Source organism: Molothrus ater, chromosome 21 (genome assembly GCF_012460135.2).
Source record: "Molothrus ater isolate BHLD 08-10-18 breed brown headed cowbird chromosome 21, BPBGC_Mater_1.1, whole genome shotgun sequence".
Taxonomy (NCBI): domain Eukaryota; kingdom Metazoa; phylum Chordata; class Aves; order Passeriformes; family Icteridae; genus Molothrus; species Molothrus ater.
The window spans coordinates 1869968-1889771 of NC_050498.2; the positions used below are offsets into that span (position 1 = coordinate 1869968).

General features: G+C 44.2%; 1 protein-coding gene across 7 annotated transcripts in view; it reads right to left on the reverse strand.

The window, feature by feature from the left end:
* AUTS2 (activator of transcription and developmental regulator AUTS2) overlaps positions 1 to 19804 on the reverse strand; it is a 795423-nt gene that overhangs the window by 431522 nt on the left and 344097 nt on the right. For all 7 annotated transcript variants that reach the window (XM_054516995.1, XM_054516994.1, XM_054516997.1 and 4 more), the window contains one exon: positions 3150 to 3251. In XM_054516995.1, the coding sequence (XP_054372970.1) occupies positions 3150 to 3251 (102 nt within the window). The remainder of the gene's footprint in view (positions 1 to 3149; positions 3252 to 19804) is intronic.

The window sequence follows — 19804 nt, forward strand, 5'->3', positions numbered from 1 at the left end:
CTAAGATAATATCAGATCTGTTCCCCTACGGATGGGACAGTCCCGGGCCACCATCGATGATTTCCCTGGCATCTGCACCTGGGAGAGAGCATCTAAACCCTCCTGGACCATGGTTAATGGAATGTCTCAGCTACTCACAGGACCTGCACCTGGAATGGCTACACCTGCCATGCTCAGGAACTGGCCTCACCCTGCTACATGTGGATACAGACTCTGCCTGGATGCTCAGACATTTTGTCTGCACCTTGGACCTGCCTTTGTCTGTTCCTGCACATGTATGGATCCGGTTCTACATGTGAAGAGACACAAAGAAACACTGGGTCATCCCTGCCTCAGGCAGAATAAACTGTATATAAGGTGGCTGCTGGAAGCACTGGGGTGAGCCCCTGGGGAGACACTGGCACTCTGTCAGTCTGGATGGATCCTGGTTCACCCAGCACTGAAACCCGGGTTCGACGCTGCCCGAGGCTGTGGTGGTCTTTCAATATTCTATTTTATTTTTTTAACAATCTAATAAATCTTTGTTAAATTTTTTTTATAAATTTGGCTACCAATTTGATAATTTATAACATTTATATTTCATGGCCAGAATTTGCTTTCTGACCTCAAGGGTAATCTGCCTGCAATGTTTTATATTTTTTGTTCTATCTTCTGTTGGGTACACTTTTTGTGTATTTTTTTCTGAGAAAATAGCTGTGAAAACAGAAGCAAAGCATCAGAGAAAAGCTTACTCTGTTGCCTGTAGCTTTTTTGGACAGTAAATAGTGGGTATCATTAGATATCTGACTTTGTCAAAAAGTATTATTGAAAATAAACATTGGGAAGGTCCTGTCATTTCAGCACATGGGGTGTCTGACTTTGGGAAAGGGGGGAATGGGATGGACAGCTCTGAACTGACTTTGGGAAAGGGGGGAATGGGATGGACACATCTGAACTGACTTTGGGGCAATGGGATGCTCTGAACTGATTTTGAGAAAAGCAGGAATGGGAGGGACAGGTCTGAACTGATTTTGGGGCAATGGGATGCACAGCTCTGAACTGATTTTGGGAGGGGGAATGGGAGAGACAGGTCTGAACTGATTTTGGGGAGAGGGCAATGGGATGGACAGCTCTGAACTGACTTTGGGAGAGGACAATGGGAATTACTGCTCTGAACTGAAGGAGCCTGGGGAGGCCCACCACAGACCAGGCACAGTGAGAGCTGTCTCATGTGAGTTTATCAAATCTCAGCTGAACTGGTGATGCCAGACCACAGAGACATGCTTGTATTGCAATGAATTATCAAAGCAAAGGAACTTTCCTTATTAAGCAAAACATAAATTATGTATAAAACTTTAAAATATACATCTCCACATATATTTACATAATGTTTCTTTTGAGTAACCTGTGAATCCCTCTGTCCTCTCTTGGGTGCACTAGGGAAGTAGTATTTGCTCTCTACTTCCTTTTAATTTGCTACAGCACCGAGACAAAGGAAAAGTATTGTAAAAACATCAGAGAAAAACTGGATTTGATGGGTGGAAGGGGACCCAGGACTCTGCTCTCACTGCCAGGTCTGGCAGTGCAATTCTGTGAGCTGCTGAGAAGCCCAATAAACCTCAGAGCTCTCCACTCACTACATTGCAAGGGAATGACAAAGCTAAATTAAAACCATGTTTGTAAGGAGCTGTGACATTTTTTGCTGAAGGTGCTGTGTAATTGTGAAGTTGGTTGCAGTGGCTTCCCAGCTGCCACAGGGCTCAGATAAGCCAGGATGATGATGGTGACAGGCTGACATCCAGCTGCCTTCCACTGCTACCTGTACAGAGCATTTCCTCAGTACCTCCTCTGGTTTCACTCTCCTCTTCCAAAGAGATCTCACAGCCCTGAGACTGACCTCAGCTGACAGCTATGAAGGGCAAGCTCTGATGTGTTTAGCTGAATGTAACCCATAAAGGCTGGCTCTGGGGAAGAAATGGACCTCTAAATGTGACAAAGGGATGTGGAGAGAGAGTGCTACAGATTTCACACTTTCACAGGAAAAAAAAATCAAGCATCTGTTCCAGTGATATGCACAATTCAGCAAAAATTGCTAGCTGTGTGCCTTCAGGCTTAAATTTGCACAATGAAATGTATCCTTTACAAAGGTATTTCTTTTAATGCCTGCTCAGTTCAGTTTTATTGGATTGGCCTATAGAGGACACCATCTGGTATCTGTCATCCAAATCTACACAGACATGCTATCGATAAAATCCCCATTTCCAAAATGTGGGTTAGTTAAAAGTAGGGCCAGATTGCTGGCTGGTACAAATTGGGTTGACTGATGTAGCTATCCATGCTTTTACCAGCAAAGGATCTGACCTACAAAATCCCCAATTTAGATACTCTGTTGGGACAGGGCTTTCTTTATATTCTGTGTTGTAAAGCATGTGGCACAGAGGACACAGAGCCATGAATAAAACACTCAAGGATTGTGATGGTACACATAATAAATAGTAATCTAATTGCAGCAACAGAAAGATTTCTGTAGTCATTGCTCTGTCAGAACAACTCATGTGTGTCACTGGTGAATGAGCAGCATTCTCCCATGGAGAAAAACACTCTCCACAGGGCTGCATCTCAGGCCCTTCCACAGCACTTTAGGTAGAGCAACAAAGGCAGAGCTTATGCTATTGTTGGCCATGTTATATCAATTCATTATACATAACTGAGTCTCTCTAGACACCCAAATACTTCTCATAAAGACAGTATGTAGCCCAAAGAAATAAATTCTTTCCCTCCACCACTTGGAGTAAAAATGTTACTCACTTCTCAACTATGCAGAACATCTTAACTTCATTAAATGGCCTTCAACTGTTTCCAAAGAGCTGAGTGTTTGCACACAGAAAGACATTCTATCAATCTTTAAGAAGTTTACTGAACCAGGGCAGGGGACCTAAGTCTTCCTCTCCTGTGATTTGCAAAAACCCCACACCTTGTAGGGGTTGTAAAGTCAAGTGTGCATCTTTATTCAGTGCCGGGGCATGCGGGATCTCTTCCTACTCTAAGTTAATTTTCTCTTCCTACTCGAAGTTAATTTTCTGACCCCCCCATGTCTCAGCTGAAGCCCCAAAGGGAAGGAGATTTTAGCCACAAGCCATCCCAGGAACAAATCCCCCAGCAGTACTCACATCACTGAGCCTCTCCCGGGAGCTGCTGCGCTGGAAGCCCTTGGACTCGCCGCTGGCGCTCTCGCTGTCGCTGTCCCGGCAGCTGTTCTGGCCTGGCTTGAGCTGCACACAGGAGACACAAAGACAGCAAGGGTTGAGCCTGGTTCAGGTGAGAGCCCTTGTCCCAGTGTCCTCTATCCCCTCCCAGCAGCAGCAGCGTGGCCGTGGCTCCGTGGCAGTGCCAGGGCTCTGTGTCCCTGTGCCAGGGCACAGCCCAGGGACACCATGGACAGCCCAGGGAGCTGCAGCTGCTGCAGGCACGAGCTCACTCATGTCCCAACAACACTCATGGCCCAAGGAAATCACAGTTTGAGACCTTCCTTTGAGACCTTCACCTTTCTGATTTCTCAAGGTATTTCTGCCATGGATGAAGCTTTTGGTTTCCATCACAATGCAGCACTCACAGCATCAGTTCCCCCCTCATTACAGCATAGGAGCATTGAGGGCCTGAGATCAATGGGAGTCTCCCCAGGGGAAGAGGAGGTCACCACTCCAGGGAAGCCTTTCTTTTGCTGGGCTAGCCCTGAACCACACTGCCTGGCACTCTAAACAATTTTTGACTAACAAACTTAATGTTCATAAAACAACAGGATCTACTTAATAGGTATCAAACTGCTTTTGTATTTCAAACCAGCTTTAATGAACTTTACTGGCATTGTAATAAAAAAACTACAAAACCACCCCTAAACTACATTTGCATTACAACTGAGAACACATCTGCTCTCTCTTACACTTTGGACTGTTGAGGTCACCACATTACACAGCAATGTACTGAGAGAAACATTCACAGACACCCACTACACATGTCCATGAGCACATGCACACCTAGAGAGCAAGAGGAAGAGATGATCCACGTCCCCTGCAATGCTGAAAATGCATACCTTTGTTTTCAAATATCCTTCCCTATATTTTGCTTGAATGCATTAAAATTTTCATTTAGCCTTGCTGATGCTTTGAACTAACTCTGGTGGTTAATACTGGCACGAAATCTCTTTCAGAAATTTAGACTTAAGATCACACACATAAATACTGAAAGCAGAGGTAAATGCAGAGAAAATATTTGGTGAGGTACCTAATGAAATATTTTATGTGAGACCTACTACACTTATCAATATCCATATAACAAACACCAAACAACTCCTGCTAACATTCTAATTGTTAATATGATGATGGTAGGTTCCATTCACATCCTACTGGAGCAGGTATTCATTCATCTCCATGCCATGACTGGAGACCAAAGGTTCCTCTTCCAACACTCCCCATCACCCTTTTCCCCCCTCTTTCTTCTCTCTCTCATTTATTTCCAGTTCTCCAGAAACAAGCACACACAAAAATTCACACAAATGCACTTTTACAGGGGCACACAAATAAAACCTGCTCTTCTGCTGATGTTTTCCTACATGTACACTCTGTTCACCCACAGCCACAGCTGCCCCCTCCCAGGGCCACTGAAGGAGCACAAAAAGCATCCTCACCCTCAGGTTATCACTTTCTCCCTAGCACTGCCAGAGCAAACTGCATCTGCAAGTTTGGTATTTGTGCGCTGCTTCTCCTTGATCCCTTACTCCCCTCACCACTAAAGGGAAGCTTTGGGTGCTCTCTATCAGTCAAATCAAACTGAGGACACAAAGTCCATGAAATTAAAAGTTCCAGCACACAACTGAGTGGCAAGGCATGAGCACAACTGCAAAAAATGGCACAGGCAAACTCTCAGCCCAAAGAAAATGCAGCAGAAGGACCAGAGCTATTTGTCAGACACTTACAATTCAATAAATAAATGAAATATTCCACAGCTCAGCCAGAACATTTCCAGTAAAATGATTTTTATTTCCAATGGAACGGTTTATCAGTCAGATCTAAGAGATCTTGGGAGCAGCTCTTGGAGGCAGAGGGGAGGATAACGAATTCAAGAAGTCTTACACTTCATCTATAACTCACTGATCTTATCTAGGACCTCCATCTCCTGTAATTTTATGGTCCCAAGTTTAACATTTACCCACCCAAAGGAAAATGGATCAAGTTTCCCTCACTTGGTCTTTTGTCAACATCCACCCAATGATGGAAAAACTCTTATTGCAAGTGGGGTGTTAAGAATTTTTTTTCCAGTCTCAGATTTTATTTCTAGAACCGAAATTTAGTTTGTACACAATCTTCACACATTAGTTATTTGCTAACTAATAATAACAGCCCAGTTTTATAATTCTTCTACATCACGAATTCCAGCTATTTACAGAGAAGAGAAGAAAAACCCAGCAGGTGTCATTTTTCTAGACACAATTTACAAGAAGTAAGAGAACATGATGAAGACATCTGAGCCTGAAACTCTGTAGAAAAAAAAGTGACTGGGACTGCAGGGACCAGGCAGCAAACTCAGAAATAGGTCCAAGTTAAGATTTATAAGCTTCCCATATTTTCCTTTCTTTTTTTCCAAGTTGAGCTTCTCCATGTGCCAAACTGTTGAGGGTTTGCATTTTATTCCAGAACCCATCAATCTGTGTTAAATTAAAAAAGTAAAGCATGGAAATGTGCCCGTTGTCTTCTCTTAAGAACCTCAAGTTACACTCAAACCCACATGAGAACACTATTTGTGGACAGGCCATGGGTCATTTCATCTCAATCTATTTGCACAGATTCAGCTGCTAAAAACAATGTTGAAACAGCACAGGGCTGCTCAGAAGGCCCACAGAAAACAGAGTGGATCTTTAGTTACACTCTGTGCATCTGGTTCATCACCTGGCACACAGGAACCCTAAAATCAATTTCCCCATGGAAATGCAACTTTCCTTGGAAAAAATTTGAAGTGCAATGTAGAGAGCTCTTGTTCCTCTATTGTTTCTAGCAGGGTACCCTGTGGTGGCGTTCACAGGGGTCTGAGGATGAGGGAAGAGGCGAGGATCTGACTCCATGTTTCAGAAGGCTGATTTATTATTTTATGATATATATTATATTAAAACTATACTAAAAGAATAGAAGAAAGAATTTCATCAGAAGGTTGGCTAAGAATAGAATAATAAAGAATAACAAAGGTTTGTGGCTCAGACAGAGAGTCCAAGCCAGCTGTGATTGGCCATTAATTAGAAACAACTCCATGAGACCAATCCCAGATGCACCTGTTGCATTCCACAGCAGCAGATAACCATTGGTTACATTTTGTTCCTGAGGCCTCTCAGCTTCTCAGGAGGAAAAATCCTAAGGAAAGGATTTTTCAGAAAATATCATGGCTACAGTACCCCAATGAAAATCCCATTATGCCTGTCAGTGCAGGGCTGGGACTGGACTGGGGGATCCTTGGGGGTCCCTTCCCACTCAGGTTATTCTGTGCTTCTACAAAGGTCTCACTGAGGAACTTCCCACATTAACACAGCATTAATCTTCTAATTTGCACCAGGCAAGGAGTGGAAAAGGGTTTACAAAAAGTGTCTTTGACTCTGTGCTTCCACTGCACAGTGGGAATGAATTTATCCATGAAGGGATCCATCTAAAGGGTGTCACAAAGAGGAAATACAGACATTTTCTAGACTGAAAGCCCAAAACCCAAAACCTCAGAGTGTCTCTGACTGACAAGGAGTATGTGCAGTCTCAGGGACTCCCTTAGAGAGACATGGGGTACTTGCAGAAAAAGAACCTCAAGACCACTTGCCCAGGCTGAACCACACAGGACCCAATCCTGGGGCACACCCACTGCTCCAAAACTTTTCTAGATTTTGGTCATTCTTAGCATTGCATTTTTTGAGATCTTTCATTGCACTACAGATCCTGTTTGTTTGTAATGCTTTTGAATCTGTAGGAGGACACCAGAAGTCAAGCAGAACTGCATAAAGTCATAACTACATTTCTATTAAAGGGAAAGGCCAAAAAGCAGATTTGGAAGGGAGGTTGCTGGCTGAGGGCTCAGCAGAGGGTTTTATTTCTGATTCTTCATCACACCTGCCCCAAACAGAGAGGAACAGGTGTTCCCTGCTGCCCAGAACTGGACTGTTGGGAGGATTTTTCCCTCAGGGCAGTTTCTCCAGTGGGTGATGGTGGATTCCATTGCACCACAGCCAGGGATGGAGGAAGGAAGCTGAGTTGGGGGGGCACAGACAGGGGGGCATTGCAATTTTTGTTGTTGTTCTGACTACTCAAATCTATTTTTATGGACAACAAATTGAATTTTTTCCCCCAAGTGGAGACTGTTTTGCCCATGACAATAATGGGTGGTTTCCTTGCCTTTACCTCACAAACTTCCCTTCCCTGCCCTGCTGAGGATGGGTGTGAGAGGGGCTGGGGGAGTTTGGCCTCAGCCATGATGTGGTTTTTGAGTCACAAAACTTCAGTCACAACTCTGCTGCCCTGCAGAGTGCTGAGCAATGGAGGCAAAGATGGGGACTGGCATGAGGGACCCAGGCAGGGAGAGAGGGACACTGAGAGCACAGAGAGGAGAGGCACAAGATATGGAACACCAAGAGGGAACATTTGATGAAGAAAGAGAGACTTGCCCAGGCCTGAAGGCCACACAGAAACCATCCAGAAATTATGAATAAACCAAAATAGATGCAGAAACATCACCATGAAACTGCTGTCACAGCAAGTGCTAACAGGAACTCTTCTGTCAGCCCACAGAGAGATTTTCAGGTGACTTGGAATCTAACAGAACTATTTTTGCAGCAGGGAAACACTCAGCCCTACTTTGTGACAGTGTAAGTGCAAACTGAATATTCATCTGTGTCCAGGGAAAGCAGCTCTGCTGTGCTCCTTCTGCCACTCAGAGTTATAGGGTAAAGCAGAGCTAAACTCTCAGGTTTAGGAGTAGGACAGGCCTAGAGCTGCTGTGCCAGCCAGACACTCCTGTGACAGGAGAGGGGGGGGACAGAAGCCATAAACACTCCTAAGGGCAATCCATGGCAGCAGAGCTCTCTGTGGCCTCTTCTCTCAGCCAGGACAAGAAGGAAGGACAGAGCTGATCGTGTTAAGAGTGTAAGGGAGGATGGAAGGGCAGCTGAGCCCCAGACTCCAGGGAGCATCAACTTGGGATCACAGTTGGCTGTGCTGGATCCCAAAGCCACTTTAGACAATTCCATTGTAGCACATAAACAAGAATTAACATAAATAAACCAGCTGAGAATTTGGCAAAAGACTTTTTCACAGAGCTTATATATCATGTCAAAAACACCCTAATGTGGCTCTCCTGAGCTTTTTTATTTTCAAATATATTTTAATTGAAAAACCCCACACCATTTGGCAGCAGTAAATCTATAGTATAGATTTGAGGTGCCTGAGCTTCTATGCCATATGGAATTAAAGGGTTATTTCATGACATTATACTTTAAAGTTATGAATACCAACACCTCTCCCTGTTAGAGCACAGCCAGAGCCCTAAAGGAAGGGGACTCCTGTTCCCTGAGGGATGGCAGAGCCCTGCTGTGGGGAGGAGAAGTCCACTTTCACTTCTGCCTGTCATCCTTTATTTAAACAGCTTTTGCAAGGGTGAGGCAGTCCCTGCTCCCACCTGGGTGAGTGAATTCCCCAGCTCAGCTCAACTGACTCCTGCATGTGCCATTAGAAACGCTTCCCACCCCCAAAATCCTGGCCAGGCACAGCCCAGCCCCACTCATGGCTCATGGCAGGAGTTTGTCCTGAGCAGGGCACAGCACACACACATTTCCACTGCCCCCAGTTGCTCTCTGGCCTTTTCCCACCACGGAACAGGACACAAGAATGGGAATTTTTGTCACTTCTGGCAGGCACAGCCTTTTCCCAGCGAGGCACACCCGGCTCCAGGCAGAAGCACGGACAGACCAGGGGCTGCTGATGAGTGCAGGCTGCCCCTAAGGCCAGGGAGCACAGCCTGGAGATGAAGCCTGGCTGAAGGCAGTGAGATCTCAGTTATCCAGCACAGCCCAGGCCTGCTGGGCCGTCCTGCAGGGCTCTGACATCCAGAGAGACCAGGCTGCACCCACAGCCCAGGCCAGCCCTGCCCTGCCCTGCAAACACAGCCCTGAGGAGCTGTCCTAGGGTGATGTTATCATGCTTGTATCCCCAGTCCTTGTTCTGTTTATGCTGGATTTCATGTTCTGTGCCTTCAAGACTGGCTCTGAAGAGCAAAGTTTTGTTTTGTTTTGTTTTGTTATCAGCTGCTCCCCCACTGTGAGAACCCAGGAAATTCCTCTGGCTGCCCTGGAGGACTCGAGACCCTGACAGAGACCTTGGCACAGAGCCCAGGACCCCTGTGCCTTTGATCTTGACCCATGGAAAAACAATTACCAACCTTTATATGAAGAATTACAAGTCAAGATAGCTTAAGTAGAATGACAGTGAATTTATCACAGGGTGAAAATGTAGAATTTTGGGGATTTAGAATGGGGGTTCAGGAGGCAAGATGGAGGAATCTGGGTGTGCCCAGTCTTTCTCCTTCTTGGCCTCCATCTTCTGCTGTGATGGTGGCACTGTTGGATTGGTTTAGAGTAGAAGCTCAGTGTCTAACATAGGTGATAGGTATTGGGAAGTTATGGTAAATAATGCACACGTGGTTTTTAGTATAAAAAGACAACACTGCCCTGAGGCTGTCAGAGTGCCTCACCCCAACCTGCCAGACAGACCTGAGGTGGGTCAGAGAAAGAATGGTATAGACAAGAAATAATAAACAACCTTGAGAATGACAACAAAACAATCCTGACTCCCTCATCAACTGCTGGGCTGGGAAAAGAAGCTTGTCCATATCTCAGAGTCACTCTGGCCAGCAGAGATTCTGAGACCCCACAGCTGGCAGGACACAGACAGGGCAGTACATGGTGCTGCTTTTGCTTTTTGCTTTGCTCTTGCTCCTGCTTTGCTCTTGCTCCTGCTCCTGCTCATTAGTTAGTTTAGCTGAGCAGCCCAAATTTTCCCTGGACTGTTTCTCCTTTCCCTTTTTTGGAACCACTCGAACCTGCTCCGCAATGGGACCTGGGAACACCGAGAGTTTGCACCTTGTGGCTGCAGCAGCTGCCCCAGCACAGGAGGGACTGAGAACAGAGCGAGCACCCCCAGAGAGACTTTCTGAATTTGTCATCTTTGTCAGAGCGGTGACAGGGTGGTGTCACCTGGTATTGTTCATTCTGTGTGCTGGGGGTGCTGTGCCTGGTAAATAAACAGGTTCTTTCCACTTCTCTCCAAGGAATCCTTCCCAAACTGGTTGTGGGGAGGGGCCGTGTGGGTTTGCTTTCTGGAGGGGCCCCTTTGGAGGTTTTCTCCCAAATTTGCCCTAAACCAGGACACGTGCCTTCAACCAGCCAGAAAAGAGCAGCAGCATATCTCATGCAGAACTCAATGTCAGATTGTAAAGAAAACATATTTTATCAATTATCAAGAACAAATCTGGCTGTATGAAAACAAATAAAAGGAGAACTGCATGGCAAGAAATAACCAAAAAACAACAGGATAAATCAAGGGTTGCTAGTTCTGATTTCAGTCATGATTAACAGCTGTTATTTCAAAACTTCTATTTATATCTCTCCTGCTCCTGACAGAAGTTGGACAAATACTCCTTGTACAGCACTCCCATGTCACCCGCAGCATTAAAGGTGGTTTGGGTCTGGAGCAAGACCTCTCCACTGCATTTCTAACAAGGCCATGCACACCACAACTGCCTAAACAGGGGAGCAGCACAAGGAAGCAAATCAGAGGTGAGATAATGAGGAGGAAGAATATTTACAGCACACCAGTTTAGGCAGTAAATATGGAAAAAGAATTCACACCATGTGTTGTCTCTGAACATTATTAATGCAAAGACATTTTTCACCTCAGGGAAGAAAAATCTTGTTACCTGAGAGATACAATAAAACATTAGGAGAGGCTCTCTGTTTACCTCTTGATATACAATCTTATGACAACCAATGCAGATGCTCCAAGAAATTGCCAGCTTCTGAGGATCCAGGCCTCCATGCCATCATCCTGGGATCTGACATCCCTACCAGAAATGAAGCTTAATTTTTTTGCTTACTTTTATGGTAAAAGTGAGGTAAACCAACAAAGACAACATCTTATCTTTTGTTTCCTTCCTACCTTTAATTAGAAGAAAAAATAACTTTTCTCTTCCAAAACTCTTTGTATGAAAAAAAAATAACAAACATATGTACACTCTTTCAATTTCCTGTTGACAATTAAAAAAAAACAAACAAAACTTAATTGAACAAATAACTACAAACAATTTTCTAATCAGCTCGATGATACAGAACAAGGGTGTCTTTAACTCACTTATTCTACAGCACTGCTGGTCATTTCCTGCTGCCTCTGAGCTGATCCAGAGCCTGCTGCTGCACTTGCTCAATAAATTGGAGTAGAGGAACTCATCCCCTCCAACCTTAGTGGGGGAGAGCCAGCAAAGGAGCAGAGCTCCCCCCCTGTGCTCCTGGGGAGAATTTGGCTATTTAGCACTGTTATTGCAGACACACCAAGGGATGGGGCTCTGCTGGCAGGACCAGGAGCTGAAGCAACACAGGCTAAGAATAAACAGCATGCTCGCCAGGCGGGGGTGGGGGAGAAAGAAACAGGCATTTATTTCCAGATCCTCTTCTCCTTCATTATATGCTTGGGCAACCTTAGATCCACAGCACACAGAAGGTACTCTGAAGGAGGTCTGTAGCTCTGTTTTATCTAAGTTTCACAGAGAATGCAGCCCATCATTTTTTCTGTGCTGTTTATACAGAAATCAAAGATAAATTTGGCATAAACTCATCACACCCCAGAATCATACATACATTATACACCACAGAAAGTGTAACAGACTCGCTCTGTTCCCCAGCTCCTGTTAAGAGTGGTATGAAACAGCAAGCTGTTGGCAATTGCAGCAAATGAAGCGTATTTCAGCACACTTCAAAAGCTGAATTGCAAAAAAATATAGGCTTCTCCTGACCCTTTGCATTTTGATGGTTGCACAGTGAGAAACAGGGCCTTTAAAATTACACCTTGCAAAGCTCTCCATTGTACCAATCAATCTGAGCAGGCAGCCTGCACAGCCCAGGCTGGGAGCAGAGTGGGATGGGGAGCCAGGCTCTGGCTGCTCAGGGACAGCCACAGGGGCTGCAGCCAGGGTGGGACCCACCTGCCCTCCCAGGCTTTACCCAGCCCTGCTGCTGGGTTTCTTTTTGTCCCAGCATGGATTTCCAGGGCCCTCCCTAGGCCTTGTGTAAGGGAAACTTGTCTTTGTCTGGTTAAAAAAAACCTCTGAGGAACACAGATGTGCAGTGCCACAGGAGTGCCATCCTTGTCTGCATGGATATACATTCATCCCCATTCTGGTCCATCCATCCATCCATCATCCATCCATCCATCCCCATTCTGATCCATCCATCCATCCATCCATCCATCCATCCATCCATCCATCCATCCATCCATCCACATTCTGGTCCATCCATCCATCCATCCATCCATCCATCCATCCATCCATCCATCCATCCATCCATCCATCCATCCATCCCCATTCTGATCCATCCATCCATCCATCCATCCATCCATCCATCCATCCATCCATCCATCATCCATCCATCCATCCATCCATCCATCCATCCATCCATCCATCATCCATCCATCCATCCATCCATCCATCCATCCATCCATCCATCATCCATCCATCCATCCATCCATCCATCCATCCATCCATCCATCATCCATCCATCATCCATCCACCCATCCATCCATCCATCCATCCATCCATCCCTCCCTCCATCCATCCATCATCCATCCACCCATCCATCATCCATCCATCCATCTCTCCCTCCATCCATCCATCATTCATCCATCCATCCCTCATCCATCCATCCATCATTCATCCATCCATCCATCCATCCATCCATCCATCCATCCATCCATCATCCATCCATCCATCCATCCATCCATCCATCCATCCATCCATCATCCATCCATCCATCCATCCATCCATCCATCCATCCATCCATCCCTCCATCCATCCATCTATCCATCCATCCATCCATCATCCATCCATCCATCCATCCATCCATCCATCCATCCATCATCCATCCATCCATCCATCCATCCATCCATCCATCCATCCATCCATCCCTCATCCATCATCCATCCATCCATCCATCCATCCATCCATCCATCCATCCATCCATCATCAATCCATCATCCATCCATCCATCCATCCATCCATCCATCCATCCATCCATCCATCCATCCATCCATCCACATTCTCATCCTTACATGTACAATTTCTGGCTGTTATTCAGACATTTACACCACTTACACTTCTTGCTTCTGCTCTGCACATCCCCAAACCAGATTTTAGGAGTTCTGGGGAGAGTCATGAACTCTTGCTGCAGTGTCTGTCCCCCTCTCCCTAGGAGTACCCAACAAGGAGCAGTGCACATGCATTGGCTTCAACACTTCCTACCAGGGACTGCCTTTTGTGGTCCCATTTAGGCTTGTTCACTTGGAGGATAGAGACCCAAGCTGGCAGTTTTACCCCAGCATTCTGTGCCTGTTTCAGAGCAGGTGTCAATGACGAGTTTCCAGATTCTTGCTAGCCCACTGTCAGCTCTGGTTTTGGTGGTGACAGGCACAGGGAATCAGGGACTCTCTCCCAGCCTCAGCCCAGGACCTGTGAGGAGTTCCTGTTTCTGTCACACAGGAAAGGCCAGGTGAGGTAGGAAAGTGAAGGCAAATGCCACTTTTAACCTGAATCTTCAGAAAGGGGAGAGAACAGAATTATTACCCCACTGAGCCCAGTGTCTGATATCCAGCTTTCTAAGGAAGGCCTCTGGCTGCCTTTGAAATGTGTAACTTAAGGGAAAGAACACTTTAGTAAGAAAATCAGATCAATCACATGATAGAACAAACAGAAAACAGGCTATGTTGAAAAACTCTAACAGCAGCTCTGTAACTGTCCACAAATCCAACTAAGAGCCTCCATCTGCTTTAATGAGGGAAACACAACCCCAAGGTAGCTCCTGTAGAGTTCCACCTGTTTCAAGCCCACAGGATAGTTGTTCCTCGTGTGCAAAGGAGATGCAAGAAGGGATGAGACCTTTTGGAATACCTAAAGAGGAGAAGCAGCCTGAGAAAGAGCAGAGTGACTGTACTCACTGGCTTGAATTAAGGCATGGTGACCACCATCCTTTCCTTTCTCAATGCAGACCACTGATGTGACACCAGCTAACATTACAGAAGTAAATAAATGTCTTGAAGGAGGAAGTATCAGCATTCATGGATGGACCTCGAGATGCTTACCACTGCTAACATAAAGGAGCCCTGTTATTTCATTGTTCAATATAAGCCCAGAATAAATATTTAATAATTTGGTTGCATAAATAATGATTTGAAGGTTGAGCTATTGGCTTAAAACTCTAATACTATTTTAAGCCGTTTAACTGCCCAGCTAGATAAATGATTCAAGACTTAAAAGTCATCCTGTGGTCTCTGTACAAGGAGAAAACTAGGAAGTTGTAACAATAATGACAAAAGCAGGGCAAGATCAATCAAACCACATGATCGCTAACACAAACAAGCAGCAATTAAGCAGCAATCAAGACCAATCCGACTGGGGTTGATGTCCTTTTATGCCAATACTCTCAGCCCAAAGAGCAAAACTTAATAATGTTTTGCAATTTATCAAGGGAGCCATAACTCTGCTCTCAGTGACTTGGCCAAGAGGCTATTATGATAGCATTTCTCTATAATTTAATAATGTGAAGGAAGGAGGGGAGAGAGGGAGTAAAAGCATTTTGACATATAACTCACATCTATACACATTGTATTTTCCTCTTGCTTGAATGGTAGAAGCAGAAGTCACAACAATATACCTCAGTACCAATTTGTTAGCAGGAAAGGGAAGCTGAAGTATCTGGCAAAGAAAATCTATTTGAAGCAGCACAGAAGGGAAGGGAATGAAGCATCTGAATTCATTAGCAGCTGTCATTGATGTGGAGATGAGTTTAGTCATCACAAATAACTCAGGAGAAAAGCAAGGGAGGAACTATTGTTGAAGTTGTTTGAATCTGGATTAGTTCTGATAGAAGGAAAGGTGCCACTGGGGAACACTTGTGGTGCACCTGCCTCTGTCAGAGGGAAGCTCAGGGCAGAGTCAGCACCCCAGCATCCTCAGGGGAGCTCTGAACACACTCAGCTATCCCAGCATTTTGGATCTTCATTTTTCTTTTTGCATACCTCTCTCCCTCCCTCATCTAGGCAATAATGTAAAATACACTGCAGCACTGTGCTTTCTGACTGTTCTGTCCATCCATCCATCCATCCATGCATCCATCCATCCATCCATGCATCCATCCATCCATCCATCCATCATCCATCCATCCATCCATCCATCCATCCATCCATCCATCCATCCATCCATCCATCCACATTCTCATCCATCATCCATCCATCCATCCATCATCCATCCATCCATCCATGCATCCATCCATCCATCCATCCATCATCCATCCATCCATCCATCCATCCATCCATCCATCCATCCATCCACATTCTCATCCATCATCCATCCATCCATCATCCATCCATCATCCATCCATCCATCCATCCATCCATGCATCCATCCATCCATCCATCCATCATCCATCCATCCATCATCCATCCATCCATCCATCCATCCATCCATCCATCCATCCATCCACATTCCTATCCATCCATCCATCCATCCATCCATCCATCCATCCATCCATCCATCCATCATCCATCCATCCATCCATCCATCCATCCATCCATCCATCCATCCATCCATCCATCCATCCACATTCCTATCCATCCATCCATCCATCCATCCATCCATCCATCCATCCATCCATCCATCCATGCATCCATCCATCCATCCATCCATCCATCCATCCATCCATGCATCCATCCATCCATCCATCCATCCATCCCTCCAGTTCAAAGTTTCACCTTGAACTACTTTTTCCAGTTGAAATAATGAGTCCCGCTGTTTGGAAATGTGAAAAAAAAAAAAAAAATCTCCTGATCAATGTTGTAGTCTGTCCCCAGTCAACAGTGACCAAAGGTGATTTAATGCTTGATAGATCTGATGAGCTGCTTGCCTCAGCCCAAGTCCAAAACCATCTTCATTTCCAGTAAATCATTCTGCCAGCCAGTGTTACCCATCCCTGTGCTGGCAGCCTCAGCAGAGAGGTGCATCAGGGTAAGACCCAATGCCCAGAATCCCAGGGGACAACTGCAGGATTGCCACCAACTTCGAGGGATGCAGAAGACATTTAGACATTTATGAACTGGGTGGCCACCATAAATACTGTTTCTGTGCCTTTTACTGATAAACCCCCTAATTCAACTTCTCTTTTCTATGCTTTAAAATTATATTAAACTTACCCATCTTGAAAATATAGTCTTATATTAGATAAGTGGAGCTTTATTATTGTTTCAAGATAAGAGCAAAAAATCTATAATAGAGGACTACTATCAAATTACAGTTGCTTGAATTAATCCTCATCCCGGCATTTAATAATTTGTAAAGTGCTTATTCAGAAAAAGGTCAAAAATCACTTGGAAAGATATGTTAATGGCTCTCTAAGTAATGTTTAGACTTGCTGAATAAATTTTCACACTTAAGTCACGTATAACAAGCATTACAAAATGTATTATAAATCGTGCTCTTCACACTGGAGAGCTGTGTGTACATACATGTTACAGCCTCCCCAGCAGACAGCACTTTGGCACTTAGTTAAATTCATCTCAGAAATAAAGTAAGCTTATCTTTGCTGTTATGCAAGAGATAGATCCAATGTGTGCTCTCATAAAGAGGAATATTCACCTGAGTCAGGGCCTGCAGGAGCCCATTATTGTTCATTTAGATGATTAAAAAACCCATCAGAAATGATAACCCAAATAACTGTCAACCCCCAACTTCCCCAAAACTCAATCTTAAAAAAAATAAATTAAAAAAAAACCTGTAGATAATTGGAAATGAAGGAAGACAAAGCCATGTGCTGATGGATCAACACGGAATCCCTTCCATGCTTTGAAATTTTTGGGCTTTAAAATGACCCACAAGACTTAAAAACCAAGTATCAGCATGTGAGAAAGTGCCATATTACAGTTTAAATCAACCATTATACAGGCTCAGCAAGCACCAGCACGCTCCTTCCATGCACTAAAAAACGTCAACTTCTCCTTGGTGTATAATAATTTGTGAAATAAAGCAGGCATGCAAAATATGGGTGGCAGGCAGCAAATGCTGAGATTTGGGGCACCAAGGTGTTTTAAAATTGTTTTTCACTTTTGCATCCAGCCTCCATTGAAATCTCAACAGATCAAAGTTTTGCAGACAAGGAAAAAAAAGCCTACAAAATTAATAACTATTTAAGTATTCTGTTTCATCATGATAACAAACAGATGGTTTTAATATTCTAGAGGCTAATTTCTGAACAATTAAAAACACAGCAAGACATTAACATCTAATGAAACATTTTAACTACCAGTATATGCATCTGCCATTAATTTCCACACAGTAAGGTCTTGGTTCTCTTCAATCTGTTCTTTATTAAGGAAAGTTTTTCCACTCTGAATTTAGTGAAGTAGAGAATTAACAACTGTTTTCAATCAGCAATCAGCATGATATTTCGCCAGTGTGCATTGAAACCGTCCACACTATCAGACATAAATTTACTCCTATGATGGCTTTGATCTGCACACTGAGTGGAGATGTTCGAAGGGAATTCATTTTCTAATTCCATTTTCATTTAGAGCATAGGAATTAACCCCTCGCAGATCTCATGTCCCTTTTTAGCTACTTCAGATAAAGGACACCTACTCAAAATATTGTGCCTTACACATTACTTACAACCCAGCCAAAAACAAACTCATTTTTTAAAAATCAATGAAAGCATTCTCATGCAAACTGTTTGGAATAAAGTTCTTCAAAGGACAGGGGAATTCTATATTTATGAGCCTCTAATTTATATTTCCTTTTTTCATCTATGATAAGAACATGGGGTAGTATTCATCAAAGCTCTACCCATGCAAACACTAGTTGAAATTAAAAAAATCTCTATGCCCCATACAAGCTAATTCCTGTGCTCCCTCTTCAGATATGCAGCTGATGAATTTTTCTGCAGGTTTCCCCCAATTTAGCAGGTTATGATTTAAATTAAGCCAAGGCAAGTCCTTCTCTTGGCTCCCAGGGTGCAGCAAAAGGCTGATGTTATTCAATATTTGTTGTCAACGCCTGGCTACTGTAGGAATGAAGCCAATAAATAAATATCTTGGGGAATAACTCCAAACACCTCCCTGTGGGGCTGGAACACAGGTTCCCTGTGCATTAAACACACAGGCACCTCCCTAAGTGTCTCTGGTTTTCAAAAGGGTTAAGTTAGCAAGGAACTGGGAATGATTTTAACAGAAACCACATTCTGCCTAGGTTCCTGTTTTGCTTTTAATCATGTAATTTATGTAAACATGGAATTGCAAGGCTAAACTAATAAACATTGAAAAAAGCCTTGAGAAAACATAGATTTGGGGAAGGAGCCAGCTGCAGGACTCTGCCTCCTGGCTTCACTCTGTGCTGTTCAGCAGGGATTTCATGGTGCACCAAGGAATGCTTGTCCTGCAGTTCAGTAGAACTGGAGACGTTCTGGTCACTGCTTCAAGTCAGGAGAGACAGGGCCATGAACCTGGGGCTTCTCCCTGCAGACTGATGCCCCAACAAGGGGTATTACCTGTTCTATCTCCCTCCCTCGAATTTACACCAGAAATAACACTCTGGGCTCAATGCACTTCCAGCAATAATTACATATTTCCATAGAAATTTCTGTAACAGACCACCTACAGCAAAAACACATCCCATCCCCATCACACTGAGGGCCTGTACCCTTCTCAGAGGCTTGGCCTGAACAAAGCTGGCTCTGCCTCAGTGCTTGCTTTTTTCCTTTTTAAATAGGCTATTGCAGGTTTAAGGCCAGATCCAGAGAGGCTGAGAACACCCACAAACCTATTTGGAATTTCCAAAACCCCATTTCTTTGGGTTTCCAAAGTCTGGAACCAGAACAGTAGTTAGGTAAGAAGGACATGAAAGATTATTTATTTGACTTCAAGCACTGTCATCACTATGAATTTTGGGGATTAGGGCAGGGAGTTTCCAATGTGCTGAGCAGAGGCAAAGGTGTAACCTCACTGAAAGACAGTGAGCTCTTGGCTCATTTTATATCCACTTTTGGGGCAGTGAAATATGGCTGAAGTGGGGTCCCTGGAGATGCCAGATGGGATTTCAAGAGACCTTTCCAGCCAGTCATATCTGGTTCAGAGAAATGTGCACACTGAAATGACTGTACTGGGAGTTTGCCATGTAACCATTAGCTCTATAACCACCATTAATATACCTTGGAGGCTTTGCCTTGTTTTTATATGTCAGACAGTTTCAGGCTAGCACTAGTATTTAGCGAGGAGAGCACAATATTAAAATGTGACTTTCATACTTTTTATGCTCCAAGTGCCTGGATCTACTCTTGGCACACTACAAAAATAATACTTTATGATTCAGTTTTTCCATGAAATATTTATAATACAAGTATTGAGTGATGGAAGTGCCAGAATATTACAATTGCTGCACTTGAATTCCTGGAGATTGGAAGCTTTTGTTTGGTCTAGCAGCGTGAAGGAAAAGCATCCTGCTAAAC